Source organism: Aphelocoma coerulescens, chromosome 2 (assembly GCF_041296385.1).
Source record: "Aphelocoma coerulescens isolate FSJ_1873_10779 chromosome 2, UR_Acoe_1.0, whole genome shotgun sequence".
NCBI classification, from domain to species: Eukaryota; Metazoa; Chordata; class Aves; order Passeriformes; family Corvidae; genus Aphelocoma; species Aphelocoma coerulescens.
The window spans coordinates 124,749,791-124,773,692 of NC_091015.1; the positions used below are offsets into that span (position 1 = coordinate 124,749,791).

Here is a 23,902-nt window from a genome sequence, read left to right on the forward strand (position 1 = left end):
CCTGAGGAAATGGAATGAAGCTGTGTCACGGGAGGTCTAGGTTGGATATTAGAAAAAGGTTCTTCACCCAGAAGAGAGTGGGTGGTTGGGCACTGGAACAGGCTTCCTAGGGAAGTGGTCACAGCACCAAGCCTGACAGAGTTCAAAAAGCATTTGGACAATTCTCTCAGGCACATGGTGTGATTTTGGGGATTATCCTGTGCAGGGCAAGGAGTTGGATTCAATGATTCTTGTGGGTCCCTTCCAACTCAGGATATTCTATGATTCACTTGTCTCTTGTGTACAGCATCTTGGACCCTTGGAGGGAGGTATTGTTCTTTGGCTAGAATCAAAAAATGTATTTGTCCATTATCAGAACATTCTATAGTTTTAATTAGAATTACAGAGGGGCCTTGATTTTTTATCACCTAAAGTCAGTTGCACAGGTACCATTAATTTCAATTAGTTTGAAATATTCCTAAAATGCTTAGGACTTTGCTGTGAGGATTTATGGTTTGTTTCCACAATTTTGAAGGCTGTTTTGATGTGGAATTGTTTTGGAGGAGTTAAGGAGGTGTTGGGAAAATCAGCAGTTGGAGGCAGAGGAGGGACTATTTTCCTGTATTGTACACCATTAGTTATAGTCTACTATTTTTTTCTTTCACATTTCAGTATTTTGGCATATTTACCTGAGTCTGGTTTATCTCACATGTGCTTCCCTTCTCTGTTTGCCTACCTCCATTCCTCCACCTACTACGTATGTACACAGAGAACTGAGTGTTGCAACTAGGTAAAACAAGGGGAAAATATTAAGTCTTTGTGAAAAACTGAATGTATTTTAGCCATATTCATAAAACACTGAACCTTGTGTTCTGAGGGCCCCTCGGATGCCTCTGTGTGTGGAGGGTGTGCTTCACTGAAACCAAAGTTTATCCTGGCATTGCATTCAGGTGCCCCTGGCTGTGTGCAAGCCCACCTGTTTAACATGTTTAACAAAAACCACGTGCTCCTGATGCACTACATAGTGTGGGCTATGTGAAGATTCTAAACGTTCTGGTAGGCACAAGCTTATGGCAAAACGTTAAACTCCACAACCTGCCAATATCAGAGGAAGAAAATTTGTAATATAAAGGCTTTTGCCAGCGGTTTTGGTTCTTGGGACTTAAATCTGCAAGTCTGTGATTAAAACCCCACAATAATTTTAGAAAGTGGGTCATGTTCCAGACTACACAAGATAGAAAAGAGAAAAAAAAAATCCAACTTTTCAAGCCTTTTTAAGTGGGAAGTTTGTCCTGAACAAGGAATAGAACTATTTGATTCTAATTTTAAATTTGGACTGCTGGGATTTTCCCTGTATTTTGAGACATACAGTTTGACCTTCTTGTTTCCTTTCCTTCAGAAGAGGCATCCTTCTAGTTCCAGATTACAAACTTTTGCAAATTAATATCGTAATCATTATCACCTTCTGTAGAGTCCCGTGGTTAAAGCTTGTCTTATAACTCAAAATGCTCTATTGGACATCAAGCCATTAGGTCTTAGTCTTCCCTTAGTCTGACCTGACATGCCCAGGTATATCCACACTGATGAAGAGTTCAAAATGTACATCATTGTTGGCACATATTATCCAGCAAGAAAACAAAGCCAAAGCTTGCAGTGTGTCCCTTCATAATCTTTGCAAACCACAAACAGTGTTACATGACATGAGCATATTCAAAGGAAACAGAGTGAGGCACTGCCATCAGTGGAAGGAGAAGGCCACTGGCAATCCTGTAGGGAGGTTACAAATTCACTGTCTCATTTGCCATGCTCAGTCTTGCACGTCTTTCCACTTGTTTTTCAGGATTCTCCATCATGTAAGTGATGGTACTTTTCTACAGAAGTTATTTGACAAATAGATCTCTGACTGTGGCAAAATGTGAATCATGACAAAATTAAATTATCTTTTCCAGGGTATTATCAGCAACACCTACTCCCCAAATAATATCAAAATAACACCATCCACTGTGCCTGCAGATAGTAAAAAAGAAAGAAAAATAGCAACGTTGCATACAAATTGGTTTATTTAGATTATTACTGAAACCTCAGAAGCTCAGTGAACCAGAGTCTCACTTCGCTTTCACTCTCTAAATCTTGTTAAAAGGCTGAAGTTTTGTAAAGGAGCACTGGAAGTTTATTGGTAGCTTTCACTAAAGTTAAGAAAGTTTACATTCAGTTTACTCATTTTTCCTATTAAAAAGGAAAAACTTAGTGTTGCAAGCTTTATGCTCCCTTTCACCTGTGAAGAAATTTTCCAAAAGCTGTCAGTGAGATACTAATGGAGAAGGAGAAAACCTGTATAATTTTAACAATAGAGGATATGATGGAAAAAACTCACAAAAATACTTCCCATACCTGATGTTAAGTAGTGAAAGGTAATTTCCCCCCAGGAGCAGATGGTGTTGAGACAGCTAGCTGGCAAAAGGGAGTAGCTGGCAGCCCTGAGAAGACAGTGTGGGAGAATTTGGTCAGGAAAAGAGCATAATCTGGGGAGAATGGAGAGTATCATTCTCATTTTCATCTCATAGGTCAGAGCACATTTGAAAAATTCGGGTCTGAAGAATGACATTGTTTAAGAAAGTGTGGGTGAACAATGCTGCCACAGGCAGAATGGAGCTTCAGGCAAGATGTATCTGGGAAGGAAGCCCTCCCATTGAGCCACAAGGTGCAGAAAGGACCCCCTCACTCTGGAAGCTCCTTCTGAGAGAGTAGTATGGATAGAGCTCAATCCAGTCCTAGTCACAGACTTGGTCAAGAGTTCATGTTTTAAGGATTATACAGATGTAATTGATACTTTATATGACTTTATCATGCAGGATTAAGGATAGCGAACCAAATATATTTATAGGAATAAAATAAATATTTATTTGAATTTATTATAATGATAATAATTAAAGTATTTTAATCAAAACTAGTTGGCAGACAGTATAGTTATAACTATTAATGTAGGGCACTATTTATTAAATAAATTATTTCAAAGCTAGTTTAATAATTATTAAGTGATGTTACTGACCCATATCAACACCATGGGCAAATCTCTTTCACTTGGCCTCAAGGAATGACCTTGGGCAGCGTCCCCACTCAAGGGAGGAATCGCCACATACATATCCAGAAGGAGCGTGTTAGAAGTCCCTGCAATTAAAAAAGGAACTGAGCTTTTATAGTATAAAGTGCTTGACTGTCAATCAAATGTTTCTAGGCTACCTGTGCCACCTCAGCAGCTCTTGATAAGTTATCAGTACTATCACTTGTTGCTTCCTTTATCAGGAACTTTGTGTGCCACATCCTCACCAGTGCTGATTTCTGTCAGGCAAGACTGTTTTTCATGTCCTCAGAAGGTTTAGCTTTGAGATTGTGGAGTCAGGCTGGTCTCAGCATTCCTGAACACCGAGAGCAGCATGGTCCACCTTCTCCATCCATCACTGATAGTTCTGCAAATAGGAGAAAATTTGAGCTGTTCTACCCCCGCTTCCACAGAGTATCCTGCTACAGATGCCAACATATGGCAGCAGTTCAGCTGAGAAATCTTGAAGTATTTAGGAAGCTTGTGTAAAAGCAGGGCTGTATTCCACTCCTCTTACATCCTGACTGTACCTTGTTTGGATGAGTTTGTTGGACACTGTGCCAGTTTCTGCCCCCACACTGGCCCCTGTGTACTGTCCTTGTATGTGAGGTAGCTGCCACTTAGTTTGTTCCCATCTCCTGGACAGCTGCTTTGGAAATGTTACCGGATCTTTAAGTTGCAGCAGCCAGGGCCAAGCTTTGTGTGGAGCATACAGCTGACCCTCAGAGGTCTCTGTTGCAGAGAACATACATCCAAAAAACGGAAAAAGGCCTCACGCCCCTTGCATTGTCATTGCCCCCTTCTGCAGATTGCCTTAAGTTACAGCACAGTATGTTTAAGAAAACATTGGTTTGCTGGCAATACCTTGTTCTGATATGGCATGTTGGCTAAAGATATTTGTTATGAGCTTTTTTTGTTAAATATTAAAATTCACTGAGGTTTTCCCTGCTGTTGGAGCCTGGCCAGTGTGTCTTTTAGCCTGCAGCTTGACCAGATTGTTCTTCAAAGTGACAGACACAGTGGGCTGACTATTCCTTGCCTTCCTTTATAAAATTCTTTTAACACTGTAGCTCCTGACATCCCCCTTCTTACTCCTCACTCCTCTCTACTCTCTCTGCAAAGGAGAGAGCCTTGAAAATTGTTAAGCGGAGGCAGCTCATGTGTCCTCTTTGTTCTCTGGCTTCCCTGCTAGCAAAGATACGCACAGGTCATATTCCATACAAATGTCACCGTTATTCTCTTCCACTAGGGGCTCAGGATCTGGATCGCATCCGTTTGTCCACCTACCGAACAGCATGCAAGCTTAGATTTGTTCAGAAGAAATGCAACTGTAAGTATGCCAGCCCTTCTTTTACCTACCATTGTTGTAAGCTTTCCACTGCACTCCCTAGTCTGTCCTTTGTACCACTGACAAACTGGGACTGTGTGATCAGGCATTGCAAAGGACACTAATCAGAGTGCCTGGGCAGACTTCAGATATTAACCTATTTTCATAAGGAGCTTGCCTCAAATATGCCAGTGACTCAGTCATAGAAAGGTGGGTCAGGATACAGGCTTGTATCCTTATTAATTAATAAGTATGTTAACTGCATTCTCCAATTTTCTTGTGAATAGCATTTGTGGGTTCCAGCACGGCCCTGCAAATTGAATGCTTTTATAGCAGCTCTGTGAGAAAAAATGGTGGTTCCAGTCCCCCTCTATTTAGGGTGCAGCAAAGTAAGTGCAATGGGTGTCAGACCCCTTTATTTCCAGAAGGCCAGCTAGACAACAGCTCTTCTGAGAGACTGAACCTGCTTGTAATCTCTGCATATCTGTCTTACTCCCTCTAGGTTTTATTGAGAAATTTCCCACTTGATTAGTGACTTTTTTTAACTTTTCTTCTGAGATTCAGTCTTTTTTCCTTTACGGATGCATTTCCTGTTAACACAGTCATGTGCTGTGAACTTTAAAGGGGAAATACATATTAAATTTGTAATGGAGTATATCTCCATGTGCTTCTTCTCCATTCAAAATAGTATGCAAATACTTAAAAGGGCAGGTTTGGGTATATGTGGTTTATCAGACCTTTCCACACCAAGTTAAAAAAAAACCCTAACCAAGGGAACTCTTATCAGCAGTAGTGGTAGGGAGAGGACCAATGCAGAGTAAACAAGTGGGTTTTAGTCCTCATATGTAGACTAGAATGACAACCTGGCTGTGCTTGTGCTACACACAGTGGTAAGTATGTTAAAAAATTCTCACTGTAGATAAAAATTTACCGCCCTCTTAAGTTCCTTGTTTTGGGGTTACATCTGTCTGTGTTACAGAAATGTTTAGCTTATGCTGTCCAAACATACTGGAGAGGCCAAGTTGTGATGGAAAATATTTTGGAGAGTGTTTACTCTGTTATTAGCCACAGAGCTGATAGTTTAATCACTTCCATAGCACACTTTTCATGTTTTTAATATGTCCTTAGCTGAAGTATGAATTGAAGGTTTGGTATCACATTATGAGCAGTCTGCCAGACACAAAACCCAGGGGGAGTTTAGTACCTGCCTGGCAGCTGGCTTCTCCCATTCAGGAGAAAATGGGTTGAAAGACACTATTATGTTGCATTCAGTTGTTTAGTTTTTTAAACCTTATGCTTAGGAGGATAACATTTTCACTTCATTTTCATGGTAACAGAATACAGTAGTCTGAGGTGACAAAAGTATCCAATTAATTGGACAGTGATAGCAAAGTATGTATGCAACTGCGTGCAATGCAAATGAAAAAAACCTAAGGGCTAACAGTAGCCTCACTACCGGGAGTGTCTGGCTGGCTGAAAATGCACTGGTTGTTAGTCTTAATTTTGTGCCTCTTATTTATCAATTGCAATCTGCTTTTGTGGAACTGTTGGTTCTCTTCATAAAGAATTAGTGCAGATGCCCTGCAGTTTGCCAGCTTGTGCCAAGTCACTCATGGACAGGCCTTACCTTCTGGTCTCCATTGATAACCTAGGAGGAGTAATTTGCTGATCTTCTTTCAGGATTTATACTGTATCAATCTCTTCTGAAGGGGAAAAAAAAAAAGGAGACATTTAAAATGTCATCCTAAGAATTAGGTTCTGTGCAACTTAAGGAATAATGCCTGTTGCTCTGGAACAAGCTGGATTGTGTGTGTCTTTCCACCATCAAGTACAGGTTTCTTCTGGTTGTTTCGGGTAGACTGCTGCTCTCCCAGATGGGTTTCTCTTATCAGTGGGAAAAAAAGTCATTCATTCACCTGACAGGTATTCAAGCAATGGCTGTCCAAGAAACAGCTGCTAAACATACAGCCACCGAACTGAGCACTGCCCTTGAAATGATTAATATCAGACCTCTGGATCATGTCACCTACTGTTTTGGGGGATTTTTTTGCCCTACAGAAATTGTCATTATGCACCACCCAACAGTAAGTTTGCGAGACAAAAAAAAAAGAGTTCACAGGGAAAAAAACCTTTCTGCTGCATTTGAGCTGCTTCATTTAGGGTAGAATATAACAAGAAAAAGCTCAAAGACAGCTCTGCTCCACTCCCAGCGCATAGCACCTCCTGTCACTCAAGCCATCCTTGTCTTCTTTCAGCTGTGCTCTCCTGCCCTGCCCTGGCACACTGGCCCAGACTTATTAGGGAAAAATTGCTTGAAAAGACTGTATTTGAGGGGTTCTTTTAAAGAGCTAATTTAATAAATTGCAGAGAGCTGCTCTTGGCTACAGTCTGAAAGTGTGTGAGGATGGAAGCAGAGAGCTGCTTTGAGTGCGAGAAGTGTTTGTTCCAAGGAAAGCAAGCAGAGGCTTCATTAGCACCGTCTTTTTTACCCGGAGGTGCCCATTAGCATAGGCAGTCATGGGATATCGTTTAACAGGCAGCTACACTTATCACACACAGTGCACTGTTTGTTTCTGCTGCCTTTAATGCAGACGCAGACACAGGTTCATCTCCTGGCCTTCCTTTGTGAATTCTTCTCTCAGTACAAAAGCAGTTTTTTGCTGAAACCTTCAGCTGCAGGCTGGGTTCTTAGTGGCAAAGTAGGCAGTATGCAATGGGCAAAAAATCATATTCTAAGAGCCGTTCTCTCTTGCAGAGTTTCTCCTGAAACTAGGTAAACCATCTGGGCAAAAATGGTAGAGAATGTGACAGTTTACCACCTTTTACCAGAATATCGCTACGTATGTTGCACCTTGAGTACTAACACTATTGATCAAATAATTTGCTCTGTGAAATTATTTCATTTTCATAAGAAGATTTCTTTGCAGATATTTAGCCAACAGTCTTCAAAATTGCACATACATGTCCTTCTGATAATTCTATAAAACTTGGGGGAAATACTCTGTGTGTGGAAAGTATTTCTTTTATAAAAATGTCTCTGAGCATTCTAAAGCGACAGTTTAAATACAGTCATCAAAGTGTGAAAAGTCATTATCAGTCATTGCAATTATTTGTCAAACAGGATAGAATTTAATCCAGTTCAGCCTCGTTCTTCAGAAAAGCAAGAAATTCTTTGTAAGGACTCAGGAAAAAAAAGTAGATAAATTTGAAAAACCTCTATTATCTTTCAAAGAAAAATTCCTGCAAATTTATGCATTCCTCTTTACCTAAGTTAACCCTGCAAATAAATAATAATAACATTTACAAATTATTGTTGCCACACCTATGAGTCTGCTTAGTGCCCAAATGCGGGATGCAATATGCAACAAAAATCCCAAAAGCAGGAGACATGCGACATTCTGAATGCAGAAATCCTAAAAGCTGGGAAACCTTGTTAATTCAGCATGAATATAAAATAATTTTATGCTTCTTATTTCTGCTGACAATTTCTAAAATTGGAAATAATGAAAAGAGAAACTCTGTAGGTAATGTAGGTACCTTTGAGGATGTGGTAGGTACAGAAAGAGATAATTACAGGCTACTTGCTGATTGCTTTACAGAACTCCTGTAACAATAGACCTGTTGCAATAGCAATAGTCTTCCCTGAGTTATAAATACCAGCACAAGACATAGATGCCTCTTCTGGAAAAAAAAAAAAAAGAAAAAAAATCAAATAAATACTAAAGAAGTCTTGAGAAAATGTTGAGATTTGGACATGAATAATTCCAAAGGAATGCAAAGAGTTGTGGATAGATGGACCCTGGAGAACACATTGCTGGTGATTATGTCATCTTGAAATCCCAGACTGTAAAGCCAGGAGTGTGTGAGCTGACTGTGGCCGCTTTACTGGTGGATGGTGTTGGATAGCGTCTCGGAAATAGCAGCACCCTAAGTGTTTGAGGTTAAATTTCATCATTTGGGGTAATAAAAGCAGGTAGGAAGCAGGTACAGGAACCTGATCAAACATGCCATGTGTTTATTCCAGTCTGGCCTGTACAAAATATACCAAATAGGAATAGCTGAATTTATCATAAAATTTTCTAAGTGTGCTTTATAGGTGGTCCTAGATAATGCACACTACAAGCATCAGGGAGAGAGATGGAAAAACTACAGGTGAGCACCATGAGGTCAGAAACAATCACAGAACTTGAAAAACCTGTGAACCAGTGTTTCTCTGACCAAGTCAAACCAGGAGAGTATCATCCTTTATTTCACTTCCAGTGCATTGGAGCAGGTTTTGGAGCACCTGAGTACATTCTCAGCAAACATAACTCTGGTGCAGCTCCCCTTACTGCCAGGAAAATGCTATCTTGGCAAGGTTAATTTGCTGCTGTTTATCCATGGCATCCAGGCACAGAAACATCATAGGCTTTCCTAAAACAAGGATGGAAGACCAATGACAGCAGTTAGACAGATCTCTGGACATTCACCAGTATCTGGGAACCGCCAAAACCCACAGTTTATAGTTATTCCCAGTGATCATTGTGCAGTTGATTTATTTTAGTACTTGATTCTCAGTGAATTTATTAACATGCTGAGATGAAATACCATGTTCACATGCAAATTCCCTCTGGGGTATGGTGACAGCCAGGAGTAGGACATAACAACATATCATAATCAAAACCATTATACCCATTAAACATCACTCACTAATACAGAACTGTGTGGCTGGAAAACTACTGCTGTCCTTGATGAGCTATCCTAAATGTGTTGTGAGATCATTCTGTGACTGTGGCTGCAAAAGCAGATCTTGCTGATTTCCCTAGATCAGAATAAATCATTGACAGCTGAAAAGTGTGAATCAAAAGCTGTGCTGGTGATGGTAACATGTGGCTTAATTAATGCAGACAGAAAGGGAGCTTGTTTTTCCGGCAGTTCAATCTCAACACCTTAGGGTGTTGGCGTCTTTGTTTCTCCCTTTAATATTGTTCTGTGTGAGTGATTTTTTTTTTTTTTTTATTCTTTTGGCCTATCCAGGTTGTAGTACAGCTGTTTCCACATGGGGAGCACAGCTGCCATGACTGTGATGGAAACCTTATGTATGTCCGAGGCGGTCTCCTCGCCCTCCAACCTGCTCTTTGTTGTACTTCCTCTGGGCTTGTGTAGTCACAGCTTAGGCACATGGGCATGTCAGCCTAATCTCCATACATGCTTTTGGGTGCTTGCCTGATCTGATCTGCATTTTTACATTTGTTTTAAGTTAGGATAATTTCTCCCCTCCTGAAATGTAGTAATTTCCTGGTGAAAATGAATGACAGTTATTGTAAATACATTATTTTTAGATGCTTTTCTTAAAGCTCTTTTCTGCCTGTACTCTTAGACCTCCTGTAATGCTACAGCGAGCTGCTGAAAATGGGTTTGTCCTAGAAAGTGGCAATCTGGGTATGAAATGAGATCAGCCTGAATGAGCTACTGGCCCTCATCATGATGGCAAGCAATTTTTAAAAAATTATTTGATTTAACCTAAATAAAATTGCTGGGGTTTGGGGTTTGACTATATTTTTTCTGTGCTGGGCTGACGCTTAAAATTCCATCCCATTCAACATGCCATTCACCATAAAATGAAAAGACACAGTATCTGATACTTGTAGTAAAAGGAAAGGATAAGCAAGTCTTGATTCCACACTGGAAATGGTGCTGTGACCTTTGTGTTATCCAGTGGCTGAGGAAGTTAACAGGACATCCAAGTTCAACTTCCTCTTCTGCATGAGAAAATCTGCATTGATCTTACATATCCAAGAGTTCCCTAAACACAAAGCTAGAAGATACTCACAAGTGTTCTAGTCTCTCCTGTTGATGTTTTACCACCAAATCTTTATCTTTACATGTGATTGATGTAAGACCATGTAACTGCTTCTCTTTACTCAAACCAGACCTCTTGCCAAGTGTGGTATAAAGACATTTGTCCTTTGACTCAGTGAGTATTGATTTTCTCAAATGTGAAATAGAGTGCACAACAAATGTGCAAAGGTGCAAGAATCCCCTGAAGATCCCTGCCATGGCAGGAGGTGTTCACTGTCACTATCCTGCCTTTTACATCTCAAGAACTGTATAGCCCATGCAGTTTTGTGCTTGCCCTTCTTTTTCTCAGGATGACTATCAGAAACAGAGCCACCAATTACGATGATTACAGAATTTTGTACATTAAATAATTTAGTCCTTCACCACTGTAGGTTTCCATGGTTAGTGCTCTGTTCTCATTGTTGGGTTTTATCCTGTTTTTCATTTCATCTTGGAAGCAATAAAGCACAAGATAGTTTCAGGCTGGGTCACAGAGCAATCAAACTGAATGACAAGCAGTGTTGCCTACTCGAGAAGTGCAAAAGGTCTTCTTGGCTGCAATTTGAAACAATCTGCCTCTTGAATTTGTGATCATGGGATTCTCATATTCTTCTAAACCCTGAGTGATCAGTCTTTTATGAGATTTGCTTGAAATCCTATAATTTGGAAAGAAAATCACCGTTTTGCATTCTTACTTTTGTTCTTCTCTGTTGACCACCTTGGATATTATATGATTGGCTTATTACAATTACATAAAGGTAGAGGCTGGAAATATTAGTTGTGTTTTTTGTTTTCTATTTTAACAAAAGCTGAGTCTTACAAGTTCCCTTACAGTGAATGACATTATTCACTGGGCTCCAAGAGATACAGCTTTTAAAAAAAAGCCACTCTGTATTGCAAGAGTCATGATACCATTGTGTAAGTTACTAATTCTGGTATCCTGCAGTATTTGAAGAATGGAAAGAGAGATGAGTTAATGATTTAAAAAACTTTTTTGTTCCTTTGTCTTCACCAACGATTTAGAGACTAAATGCTTCTGGAATTGCTAGTACTGTTCCATATGGGTTTCCAGGCAACTATGGAGAAAGGATGCATATATTATACATTCTGCATTATGCATCAATTATTTAATCAAAAGTTCAAAAGGGCTTGATTTAGCATATTCCCTGCAGACAAATCCTTAGTCTGTAAGTGTTCACTCAGAGCACAATATCCTGAAAATAGGTTCAGATTTTCTTTTCCTTTCAACTGTAAAATTTATTAATATGCTTGACAATCATAATAGTTGTTAGAGAGCTGGCATATAACCTGTATATTTGGCATGTTCATTGAGGGACTGCTGTTCAGCTTTTTCTTCAGTGTTAGCATGAAGTGTACTCTTTTTATATAAGAGGGTTGTGTTATCTCAGATGTCCCTGAGTATTTGTTTTTAAAGGCTGCCACTGCAAGTCTGTCTCTTACAAGACTGAGACAAGAACTATTAGTGGATATTTGGAATTAATTTTAATGTCAGAAGGAGTGAAACATGGATATCTACCTTAAAACTCTTACATTTTCAGTTGCTTAGAGATTGATTTTTCAAACACACCCATGATCCCAAGTGGCTCCTGTTGAAAACAGGAGTTGCAGAAGATTGTCAGCTAATATTATTTTGTCCTTTACAGAGGAAAATGACTGATTTGGCTTTCTTTAAGTCCGAAGTTGACAGACATGTGGCCTAGGTCACGTCACAAGTATACCTACATGCTGCCCTCTGCTACACAGGTGGCGCAGCTCTGCCTGAATGCAGACAGCTTTTGTAATTGGATCATAGCTGAAAATCTCTTCTTACTGACTTCCTGAACTCTGTGAAGACTGCCATTCACTGTGCTATTTCTGATGGCTTTCCTGATGAACGTGTAATGTTGGACAGTCTGTTCCGTTCCCGCTCAGGTCTCTGAACATCTGCTGCTTGTAATAGGCATCACTCACCTTTGTCTGGCAGCCTTTGGCTTAGTTACCCAATTCAGAAAGTTTTTTATCCTATTTCACATTGGATCTCCTAATAAACAATTAAAACAGAAGAAAATAAATTATTACTACTCTTGTTATTATTATTATTATCATTATCGTTATTTTGGTAATCTTGTGGACAGTCTAAAAATTGCAAAATGTATGTAGACATACTGTTTGATGGAAACAAACCAATACCTTTGTGATTACAGAATCACTATATCTTCTTATTCTTCGCATGAGAGCTTTTTTCTTCCTTCACCCTCATGTTTTTCCCCTCAATCTGGTGCTGTTTTTAAGTCACTTTCATTATTTCTCTGTCCCTTCTTCAGCTTCATGTCATCATCTGTGGCATTTGCTTTATCTCTGACTTCTCTGCAACCCTCATTCTCTTGTCTGCTCTCTCTTTTCTTGTTATCCTCTTGGTTCCAAGAAGGTTTTTTCAGGCAAACCCTCTCTTAGACTTGAGCCTTTGTTCCCTTTCCTTGGGCTGTTCTGATCTGTCCTGTTTGGGTATTTTGCTGGGTCTGCCCTGATGTCACATGAGTGAGCACCTCCATAATGTGTCAGAGTGCATTAAGCAGTGTGACATAATGCCTGTCACATTTGGGTCATTCTCTCAGGGGCTTTTCTGTATGACATCCTGTTTATGTGGAAAAGGGGAAAAGAAGTAACAAGTCATCTTTGGAGATGGAGTGAGTCATCTTTGGAGTGAGTTTGGTGATCATGGTCCTTTGTTCCTAAGGACCTTCATCTTGAAGCCCCGCATCTCCATTCTGGACTCGAAGCAATTAATCTTGAGGAGTCATACATGAGCTCAGTGCATACATACATGTTTTCTGTAGAGACTAAGGGATTGTTTTTATGTCCTTGCAGATTCCTGACAGGATAAGCTCGACTATTTTGCCCAATATGTGTATTGTAGCATTGCATACACAGAATCACAGAATTATGTAGATTGGAGAAGACCTCCAAGATCATCAGGTCCAGCCTTTGACCCATCACCACCTTGTCAACTAGACCACAGCACTTAGTACCATGTCCAAGTATTTCTTGAACACCTCCAGGGGTGATGACTCCCCCAGCTAACTCCCTGGGCAGCCTGTTCCAATGCTTAACAACCCTTCCAGTGAAGAAATTCCTCCTGATGTTTTGAGCTCCTTCTTCATTGCATCTGCCAAGTTGGGTATTTTGCTCAACTTTTTTTGCCCTGTCCTGGTTTCTAAGCTGTCAGTCGGCTCAGGAGAACAAGTAGGCCCTACGGAGCTTTCCTCCACCTTAACCACAGTCTGCACCATCTTCCTGCCTAAACAGTGGTCTCCATCACAACCTCACACAGAAAGTCCTACCTGTCTCCAGCCATTCCTCATTCCTGTCTCCCGTAACTTTTACAAATAAGCCCACTGGTGGAGCCAGCCACAGCCAGTGGTGAATGTTCTCAGCGATTATGGGCTTCATCAGGGTGAAGATAGCAAATAGTCCCTAGAAGGGAAGTCAGAATGTGGGACCTGATGTCGTTTTTATTATAATTCTCTTCTCCTGCAGTTCCTGAAGAGTTTTTTTCCATGCTCATTTTTTTTCAGTTACATCAAAAGTCAAGTCTGTGTAACTCTAGTAATATAGATCAACTTCATAACACCCAGAATATTCAGAGAGAAGCTTTAACTTAGCTCTTATATCCTATTTTACTGCATCTAGTTTTATTTTCCGTAAGTCTTAGTGGAAGATTTCATACAGCAAGTATCTGGTATGGTAGGACAAATTGTGCAAACAGAAGATGTTGGCCATAAAAATAATTTCCTGCTTTTGTAAGTGTGAAGAGACTGCACAATATAATGTCCTCAGTGGGTATTGTTATTAATACAGTTCTGGGTCTCTATACAATGAACATTAAGCTTCCTGGCATTAATGTTTGTGATATACAGTGGCTTTACAGAGGCATTTTCCTTGTGCTGAATCAAGGCATTCCCAGGCTGAATTCAGACTGAGTTGTATCTGTGATACTATTTTTGGCTGCAGAGGTTTTCTAGCAGGATATTTGGCCCTTTACCAAGAGAAGTGTGGGCTAATTCCACAGAAGTTCTGTGTCTGCTCAGCCTTTTCTTTGATCCATGTGGATGGATAGACGGATGTCTCCTTTCCTGACAGGGAGTAAATGGAAAGTAACTCATTTGAACTCGTTGACATCACTATGCCACAAAGGAAAGAATGAATCAGTCTCTCAGTGTGTATTGTTTGAGGAGGTTGAACTCAATTTCTGATAAATGAAGTTGGCACTAGTATCATACTGCATCTCTTGTAAAGGTCCTGATCTTCCCCGAGTTTAATTTTCCACAGTTCATTCATCTATATTTTGCCTTGAAACTCTATTTTTTCTTGGATTTGCAGGGTATCTTCAAGGACTGCATGTGTAAAATACAGGATGACAGATAAGTGGCCATGTACATTGAGACTCTTACTCCATCTAGGGGCCCTAACAACATCATTAAAGAGCTTCTATCACACACAGGGGGAAGGATGGATGTGCAAAACTTCACCTAAATCTCGTTTATCTGTCATTGCACATTCTGCAGTCTTGTTGCCTTTCTCAGTGTTGGTGATTGTCAAGCTATGTTTGTATCAACTGGAGCTTTTCTCCTTTGCCTAGTCCTTGTTTCTTCAAGAGATGTGAAGTTTTAGAGTTTGGTGTTTTAAGGGGAGACACTGCAGTTGCCTTCTGGTCTGGGAGTCCTGGTTACTGAGGGAATCAGCTGGGGAAGTGGAGCACCGACCCACTCTTGCAGAAGGCATTGCTTTGAATATGAGTAATGTCAGGAGAGAAAATCTGGAAAGACTGTGTGAGCACAAAGCCAGAATTCAGTTAAATATTATGTATAGTTTCTCTGAATAGGATGCTGTCTACTCAAATGAAATTGATACCCCAAAAATGAATATTCCAGATACCAGGATCCATTTTTCCCTCTTTTCAACCTGATTATGGGTCATATCCCAGAAGATTTTGGGGCAAATAAATTGCGTTGTTTTCAAATGGAATACATTATTAAATACCTATGAAAACTTGAACCTATGACAGTAATTAGCAACTTGATTACCAATCTCAGCAAAAGGCCTGAACTGTCCTTATGACTTCAGGCATAAGATGCTCCTTCACCATAATCCTGTGTGTCACATGAATTGTCCTTCTTCACAGCAGTGCTCTCACTCTCAACAGCTGAAGTTGGTACTGGGATTTTTCCCAGAAACCCTCTGGACTGAACCAAACTCTTCATAAGAGAGAAGCATATGCTAATAGTCTTTAGTAAGTCTCTTCTGCTCTGGGGATGAAAAATGCAGTTGTGGTATCAGACTGTTTACCCAAGCATTAAGTTCAGCTTAAGAATTTCTCTAATTATTTTTAATTGATGAAAATGTTATGGGTCAAATTCAGTCCACATTACATAAGAAAATATTTAAATTAATAGAATAAGGATCAGGTTAAGAATTTGCATATATATAAAATACCACATCTTTTATATTCAAGAAAATTAACAATTCATCTTTCATTAGTAGTCTGTACCTTGTGTTGCTGTTTACAGTCTGGCCAAACCTAAATTATTTTAAAAATAATATTACAGAAAACATAGTAACCATGGATCACACTCTGAAAAACAGGATATATGCCAAGGAGAGCTTTTGTTTTCAAGCAGTTCTAAATGTGTAATAGATGTTCATTCTTTTTCATTGACCTTTGTGATATGGCTGAACCTTAAAGGTTGATAATGTAATCTCAACTTGTTTTCTATAGCTGTTAGGTAAGAAATTATTGTAAAGAACTGTTAAATCGCATTTTCCCTTATCACAAGCTGTTTTTTAAAGGAAGGAACCGTTAATACGGGATTGGGGATAATACCCTGTATCCTTAAGCTGGTAACGTGCACTGCTTCAAAATTAATGAAGAACGTAAATAACTCAATTTGTTAACATTTGCATTCACTCTACACTTGCTTTTGGCTGGTAACAGTGCCAAGCAAGCTGTAGTCCTCTTGTGGCATGGGGAGTGTTTTAAGGGGAGTGGATGGAGCTGGCAGCGGTTGTATCAGAGGGGAAAAGGAAATTATTGATGAAAGAAGGATGTGGTATAAGTCAGACTTGGCATTTGAAGAAGCATACTGCTGGAGAAGATGTTATCACTGTAATAAGGGCATCCAACACCAAGACGTTGTGCGTTTTCCACCGCAGGGGTTTGGCATTGTTTGCCTGCCACGTGTGATCGCTGGTACAGGACATCCACACAGCCGAATCTCCGGGCACACAGCCTTGCTTCGACTCAATACGGAGACAAGGCCGTTCTCGGGAGACAGCGGTGGGGATGCACCGCCTTTGATTGGCGCTCTCTCGCTCGGCATTGTGCCAGGAGAGAGTTAAAAACGCTGGAGCGAGCGTGGCTGCGTTTAAAATACACCCAGTAGTGCCATCCTGTGGCGAGGAGCGCGGCCGCCGGGAGCCTGTGCCGCGTGTCCCGCCGGCTGCCGCAGGTCTCAGCCGGTGTGTCTTGCGTTCTTGCACACCATCTGAGCTGTGCCAGCCTCTCGCATTATGGCTTCTTCCTCGTATGTTCAGGCATTTCTGAACTTCTGCTTTTATCTCCGAAGTAGGAGGGTTAGACGTGGCTTCTGATTCTCCTCTGGAAACGTTTTTTGAAAGTCTCCATGATTCAGTTGCTGTATGCACTGTCAGGTTCACCAGTTCTGTATTTTACAAATAGACCTGAGAACTCAAATGTAAGGCAAACCGATCTTTTTTAAGGGAAATGAGAAAGCTGTTGTATATCGTACATATCTGTTGACCAAGTCTTGTTACTCATGAGTTCTTTAGCTGTTTAAAAGCTGACACTTGCAAAACCCTTTTGAAGGAACTATTAAGTCAGACTGAGGCCTGATCACACAGTGCCACAAGTAAAGCTGTTGTTATTAAAATAGTTTTATAGTGGGATCACAAGAATAATAGAGACACTGTCTAGAAATACCATTGTCTTCTGCAGAGGGGTGATTATAAAGTTTCTGACTGTGGAATACATATAGCCACAGGTCAGCTATTTGCTTGTTGGTCTTTAATTCATAAATATGCTTAACTCTTAAAATAAGAAAATTATGTGTAATCAGTGGACTTAAACCATTGTTGTTGACTCCTTAGCAACAGGGCAGAGTTTTAATTCTTTCCTGGTTTCCATCAAAATACTAAGAAGCTTAAAGTTAGATTTTTTTATTATTTCATTTTATATGTGTCATATTTCAGTCATCATTTCAAATAAATAATTTCAAAGCACATTTATAAAAGAAAAAACACTTTGCCAGCATCTGGGTGACAAGTAGATGACAACAGTTTCCCAGCCCAGCACTCAGGGTGGATCACCCACTGTTCCCTCTTGCAGAATTGACTGTCATTAGTGCTGCTCCTTGGGGAGACTGATGGCTTCTGCCACCCACAGAGAGCCCTTCAGGCTTAGGTTAAATATAGGTGAGACAAGATGGTCAGGAATTGACAGCAGGGGAAGAAGGAACTTCTGTTGTAAATTAAATTAATGTGTAAGAGAGGAATTTTACTGGAGATCTTTACACACTCATACACATTGGTGGATTTGTCAGGTACCATATTAAAAGTGAAAAGACCACATTTCAGTGTAATGTTAGCCTAATGATTATTCCTCATTAATAACACTTGACCAAAGTGCTGTAGTGATCAGAATCCCAGGAGGTTTTAGAATAACTGATTTTACCTTCTGGGCACAACATAGGTGGAGTATAATGGGATGCCAGCCCAGGTATGCAGACAGGGGAACCTTTAAAACTTTCCCTACATTTTCAGTGCCTCAATTGTACACATCATGTCCTGCAGATTTCCAGACACCCAGCAGCCAGGTTTGGCACCCCCCCAGGACTGTCTTTTGTGCATGCAGTGTGCAGCTGCCTGGCACATGCACAGACAACCCAGCTGCTGCTGGCTGGGACATCACTTGTCCCATGTGGCATCACATGGACAGGTGATGTGTGTGAATCCACTGAGTCCAAATGCAGCTGACTTAACTCCATATGCCCATGGGTTCAGGAAAAGCTGCTTCTGTTGGCTGATCTAAATGTTCAGTTCTTAACAGGCACTCCTCCTCGCCACTGAGATGGGCAGGTAGAAGTGGATAGCCTTATTGCAGCTTCCTGCTGAGCCTGTGTATACCACACACCTGTGCAGTCTCATAGCACAGGCAAAGAGGTGAGGAGGAGGAGGAATGCATGCAGTTGGCAGGGAACTGAAGGGAACCATGGCCTCGCTCTGAAATCCCTTGGCCATCAAGGGAAAGCTAAAGGGAATACCTGAGTACACACAGTGCTGTGAAGGCCTGCTGTACACCTCACACAAAACCTCTTGAGGATGTGGAGGACTCTTTCTCAAACATTCAAGGAGCCTCAGGGTAGGTTGTGTGTTTTCTTTATTTATTACATGTGTTAGGAAAGGGCCTTGAAGCACAGCTTACTTGAGTAATGATTTTAGAGAAAAGTCAGTGGACAACACTGATTCCTTTCCAATAAGAGTTACTGTGTTTTTGCAGTATAGGTTCATGATTAAACAAGGATATCACAGAATCACTGGGGCTGGCAGGGACTTCTGGAAAGAACAGGGTCAGCTACAGCAGATTGCTCAGGGTTTTGTCTTGTTCAGGTTTGATTATTTTCAAGGATGGAGACTCCACAGCCTTTGTGGGCACTATCACAGTGTTTGAAAATCCTCACAGGGAAAATCTTTTCCTTACATGTAAATGCTTTTCTGTATTATAATTCTTGCCTGTTTCCTTCGGTCCTTTCACTTTCCTTTCCCTGAGAAGAGTGTGGCTCCATGTTCTCTACTCCCTTACACTGGATCATAGAATCATAAAATGTCTTGGGTTGAAAGGGACCTTAAAGATAATCTAGTTCTAACCCCTCTGCCATGAGCAGAGGTACCTTTCTCTAGACCAGGTTCCTCAAATCCCCATCCAGTCTGGCCTTGAACACTTCCAGCAATGGGACATCCACGACTTCTCTGGGCAACTTGTTCCAGTGCCTCACCACCTTGACAGTGAAGAATTTCTTCGTCATATCTGATCTAAACCTACTCTCAGTTTAAACTCATTCCCCCTTGTCTTATCACTACATACCCTTGTAAAAAGTTCCTCTCCAGTTTTCTTGAAGGCTCTCTTCAGGTACTGCAAGACTGCAATTGGGTCACCACAAAGCCTTGTCTTCTCCAGGCTGAACAATCCCAACTGTCTTTGCCTTTCCTCATAGTAGAGGTGCTCCATCCCTCTAATCATTGTGGCCAGATGTTTATACACACTTAAAAGCCCTCCTGAGCCTGCCTGCCTGTAGTCTGAGCACTCCTACCTCTCTCAGCCTCTCTCCATTTGCTCCAGTCCCTTCATGATCTTCGCTGTCAGCAAGGCAGAGTAGAGGGGAAGGGTCACTTCCACCTGTTGGCAATACACTGCCCAGTGCAGCCAGGGAGGATGCTGTCTGCCTTTGCTTCCAGTGCGTATTGCAGGTGGGCATCCAGCTTTTATTGGTACATGGGCTTCTTCCTTTTGATGTTCAGTGCTCTGTATTTCCATTTGTTGCCCTTCCTGAAGTTGCTGTTGGCGTATTTCTCCAGCCTCGTGAGGTTCCTCTTAGTGGCAGCCCAGCCCTGGCCTATCAGTCACTCTTCCTGGTTTTGTGTCACCTGCAGACCTGCTGAGGGTACTCTGTCCCATCATTCAGGTCATTAAGGAAGGTGCTAAACAGTTGGATCAGCTGCCTAGCGGGTGCCCAGCTGTGGTGGAAATCACTGGGCTGTATGAACATTGCCTGGCAGCAGCAGTGGGCAAGGGAGCTAAATGAGAAGCCTGAGAGACATGGGAGCAGGAACAGGAACATCCAGGACATATCCAGGTACAGGCTGAGCAAAGGTTCAGATATTTGGGCTATAAGTAGTCTGGATGTGCCTGGCTGTGTAGAGTGACAGCTGTCACCAGGTGTACCCTGCCAAAGAGTACCTCATCTTAGCTTGAGCAGAAGCAACACCCTGGTAAACTTTCTTTTTCATGTAATTTGGTATCCACAGAGCATAAAAAAACTGCAAGCCTTCGTCACTGGCACTTTGATCTGTGTAGTGGTGGGATGTGCAGGTAAAGCTTTCAGTGATCACACTACAGCTGACTGATTTGAGGGGCAGCTTGGCCACCAACAGGTGTAGTTTAGAGGAAGAACACACCTCAGGCAGTCCTCTGTTACCTGCCTGGCAGCAGGAGAGAGGGATCCAAACAGAAAATGTGAGTAACTTCCCAGGGCTTCTTAGCAATGACGATGACAAATGGCTCCAATACCCTTATTTTTGATGGGTTCATAGATTCTAATGAAAAAAAGAATCGTCTAACATATTTTATAATATTTTTAGGATTGTTAGACAAGGAAGCATAAATCTTCCCTTTTAATGGAATCCACCTGAAATACCTGACATACAGTCAAGTGCCACTGATTTCAAATGACAGTACAAGTATGCTTAAACTCAAGCATGTGTGTAAGAGCTTTCTGGACTAAAATCTTCATGAAATGTATAGTAAAATGTTGGAAATAGTTTAAATTAATATTTCTTTTAAAGTTTTTCCTGTATTTACCAATAAAGGAAAATACATCAAGGAGGATTTCAGTCCTAACTATCATTTGAACATGTTTAACTTATATTTACTTAGACCTACTGTATGTTAAATAAATTTTGAATTTATTGTTAGAGTCCTAATTTAGTCATTTCCTATGTTTGATTAAATGTAGTCTCCTCTTCCACATTCATTTAGTAGTAAATGGAGAGATAACCTTGTGAAGTTCATGGTTCAGGTGTAATACAAAAAAATTAAATAGAACAGATGAGAATTTTTGTATAAGTGGATCCATTTAATGGTAATAAAGCTTAAGCACACAGACTGTTTTTAGGTTTTTTAATTTTTTTTTACTACTTAGAAGATAAACTTTGCTACAGTTTTTTCATTTTTATGTTTGCTTAGGGCAACATCATTTCTTGACAGCTGATGTTTGAAGTAATCTGCCTCGTTTGAGATTAGTGATATATCCAAGATTATCTGTATCTCACAGCCTTTCCATAATTATAAATTGCATGATGGAGAGAAAAATTCATTTTTCACTGCATAAGTAAATATTAATGTCTTTGCTTTGAGTTGAAAAAAGGGAGTGTAGTCCATCTCTTCTCTCTCATTTTGGTTATTAAGATACTGCATCTACCAAAGAGAAAATTACTTACTGCAAATAAATTAAAGTTACTTGTTACAATAAATTAAAAATACATTGGTTTTTTGAAGATGAAGAACGAAGAGCCTAGGAAATACCTGAAGAAAAGAGGGAGGATCAAGATGAGTAAAACTGACAGGTGTCAAATGAGCAATGTAAGATTGCTAAAGTCTGTTTTCTCTAAATGTATCCAGGGTACATCTCTTGCACAAATTGACCTGTTGACAGAGTTGTAGGTGATGGAATTCTGCACTGTAAATACTAGTTGCCCGTTTTCATTATAAAAGTAGCAAAAAGTAAAAGGAAGAGGTATTCTGAACACAGGTAAAGGCAGAAGGGCAGGATGTAAAACTTGAAGGTATCTGAAAACTGAGGAGAATACAAAGCTCCTTTCAAACTGAGCCAGCCATCTTCATCCACCCTTGCATCCTGCAGGGAGAGACTGATCAGTTCTGTCTCAATGCGCTGGCATCAGGCACTCTCCAAATGTTGTTTTAACAGCTGAAGGAGTCCACTGAAGGAAGTAACATTTGCTATTTGGAGTGTATTTTCATGCATTAATATTAATTCTTTTCAGTTCAGCCTGGGTCTCCTCGAAGAGGGCACTTTTTGGTAGTGATCACTGTGGAGTGAATGGCAGCCATCTGTAATGCTCCTCATCTGTGTCATCCCACTTCTGTCCGGACACTGAACTTTATTTACATTCACTAATGTCTGTTACTGAGCATGCTCAAATATGAAACCTCCTATGATGCTGTTTAAATATTACATGATGTCATAGAAGTTAAATTAGCAGACAGTGTTCACCATAGAAGATGTAATAATGCCGAGCTTTATCTTAGCTGTGACTTTAGAAATCACTTAACAGGAAATCTAAAGGGAAACGTAGTTTAGCAATTGCTTATGGAGATTGCCTACATTTTTTTCAGACATGAGGCAAATGAGTGAGATCTACACCTGGGTAGCTGTGCTGTTTACAGAGCATGACGCCTTTCTGAAGGGTCCATGAAGGTTGGCTGGGCTTCATGATTTTTGATTGCCTTGTATCACACAGGCATTAGATACAAGCAGCTTTTACTCCTACTGCATAGTGATCATCTGCTGGCACTGAAGAAACCACTGACAGATTTCTCTAGTTTTCCAAATCTGTTTCTGAAGGGGCATATTTCACATGCTGAGGCATAATTCGCTTTTCAGTGGGAAATGTGGGCAAGGCAACAAAACCAACAACAGCAATTAGAAGTCAAAAACAAACTTTTGGAGTGTTAGTCTCTTGATGGAATTCAAGGCAGATTTTAGGAGAGAGAAAGCTCTCCCGCATTTATATGCTGCTTTGTTGCTCTGCAAATTCTTCTTGTTAGCATCATAGTAGCATGTAGAAATCAGATTTGGGGTTTATTGCACTATGTGTTGTGCAAACAAAGTAAGGAGATATGCCTTCTTCAGTGAGATTAAAACAGTCTCAGGGATGGATAAATAAATAAATGAGCATAGCAGGTATTATGGAAAATGGGTAGAAGAGAAGATGAGGAATGTAGGCTTATGCAAAGTTTGTAAGGTTGACATTCTGTTATTACATTGAAAAGAATACAGATACCACATTAGCTATAGGCATAAATTTCTATTAGTACAAACAAGTGGAGCTTGCAGAGTCCTGTGTTTTACCTTCCCTTTTGCCAGTCCTGACAGGTTGACTTGGCAGCATGATATAGTATGTAAAAGTTTGCTTAATATGTGAGTAACCTTAAAAAAAAATAGAATTCGAGGTGATCAGTAGGGCAGTACACCTGAACGTAATCTGCACACGGTCAAGTGATGCAATGTGAAAGGTAGTGACTATGACAGGATCTGATAGCTGTTCATACAGATTGAAGTATTTATTATTCATATTTTATATAGAACCTGAATTATTTTACATCATGTAGCAGTCAGACTAGTAAAGATGTATTTTCTTAATGTTTAAGGAGGAAGGTGTGGTATTCAACTCAGTTAACTTTACCAGCTCCGAGGTTACATGTCTCATGTTGCTTTAGGCTTTGTCTGTGGTCAGTGAAGAAATATGGGCAGATTCAAAGCACTGTTCATCCCACCTGTCTCCCAACAGATGCTTTAAGGTTTGCTTTTTTCTTTCACTGATGTAAGAGGGAGCCTTGCTCACCGGTCAACAGTAGACACTTAGTTTTTTACATTTAATTTAGCTGCATGATTCTTGTCCGTAACAACTGACTTGAGCAAAGGTCAGAGATTTCAGTCATCTGTACAGCAGCTTAACAAACTCTACTTATGATTTGGAGCTAGACATTTGAGCAGGTATTTTCAAAACTAGTAGTTCTTGTTAAATGTCTGGCTCATGTCCATCTTCCATCTCCTCCTCCAGGAAATATTACTTCTCAGCCTCTT

At 40.4% G+C, this 23,902-nt stretch overlaps 1 protein-coding gene across 17 annotated transcripts in view; it reads left to right on the plus strand.

Moving 5' to 3' along the window:
• The window catches only part of DTNA (dystrobrevin alpha), a 223,508-nt gene that overhangs the window by 128,256 nt on the left and 71,350 nt on the right, over positions 1 to 23,902 (plus strand). For all 17 annotated transcript variants that reach the window (XM_069004687.1, XM_069004684.1, XM_069004683.1 and 14 more), the window contains one exon: positions 4,329 to 4,409. In XM_069004687.1, the coding sequence (XP_068860788.1) occupies positions 4,329 to 4,409 (81 nt within the window). The remainder of the gene's footprint in view (positions 1 to 4,328; positions 4,410 to 23,902) is intronic.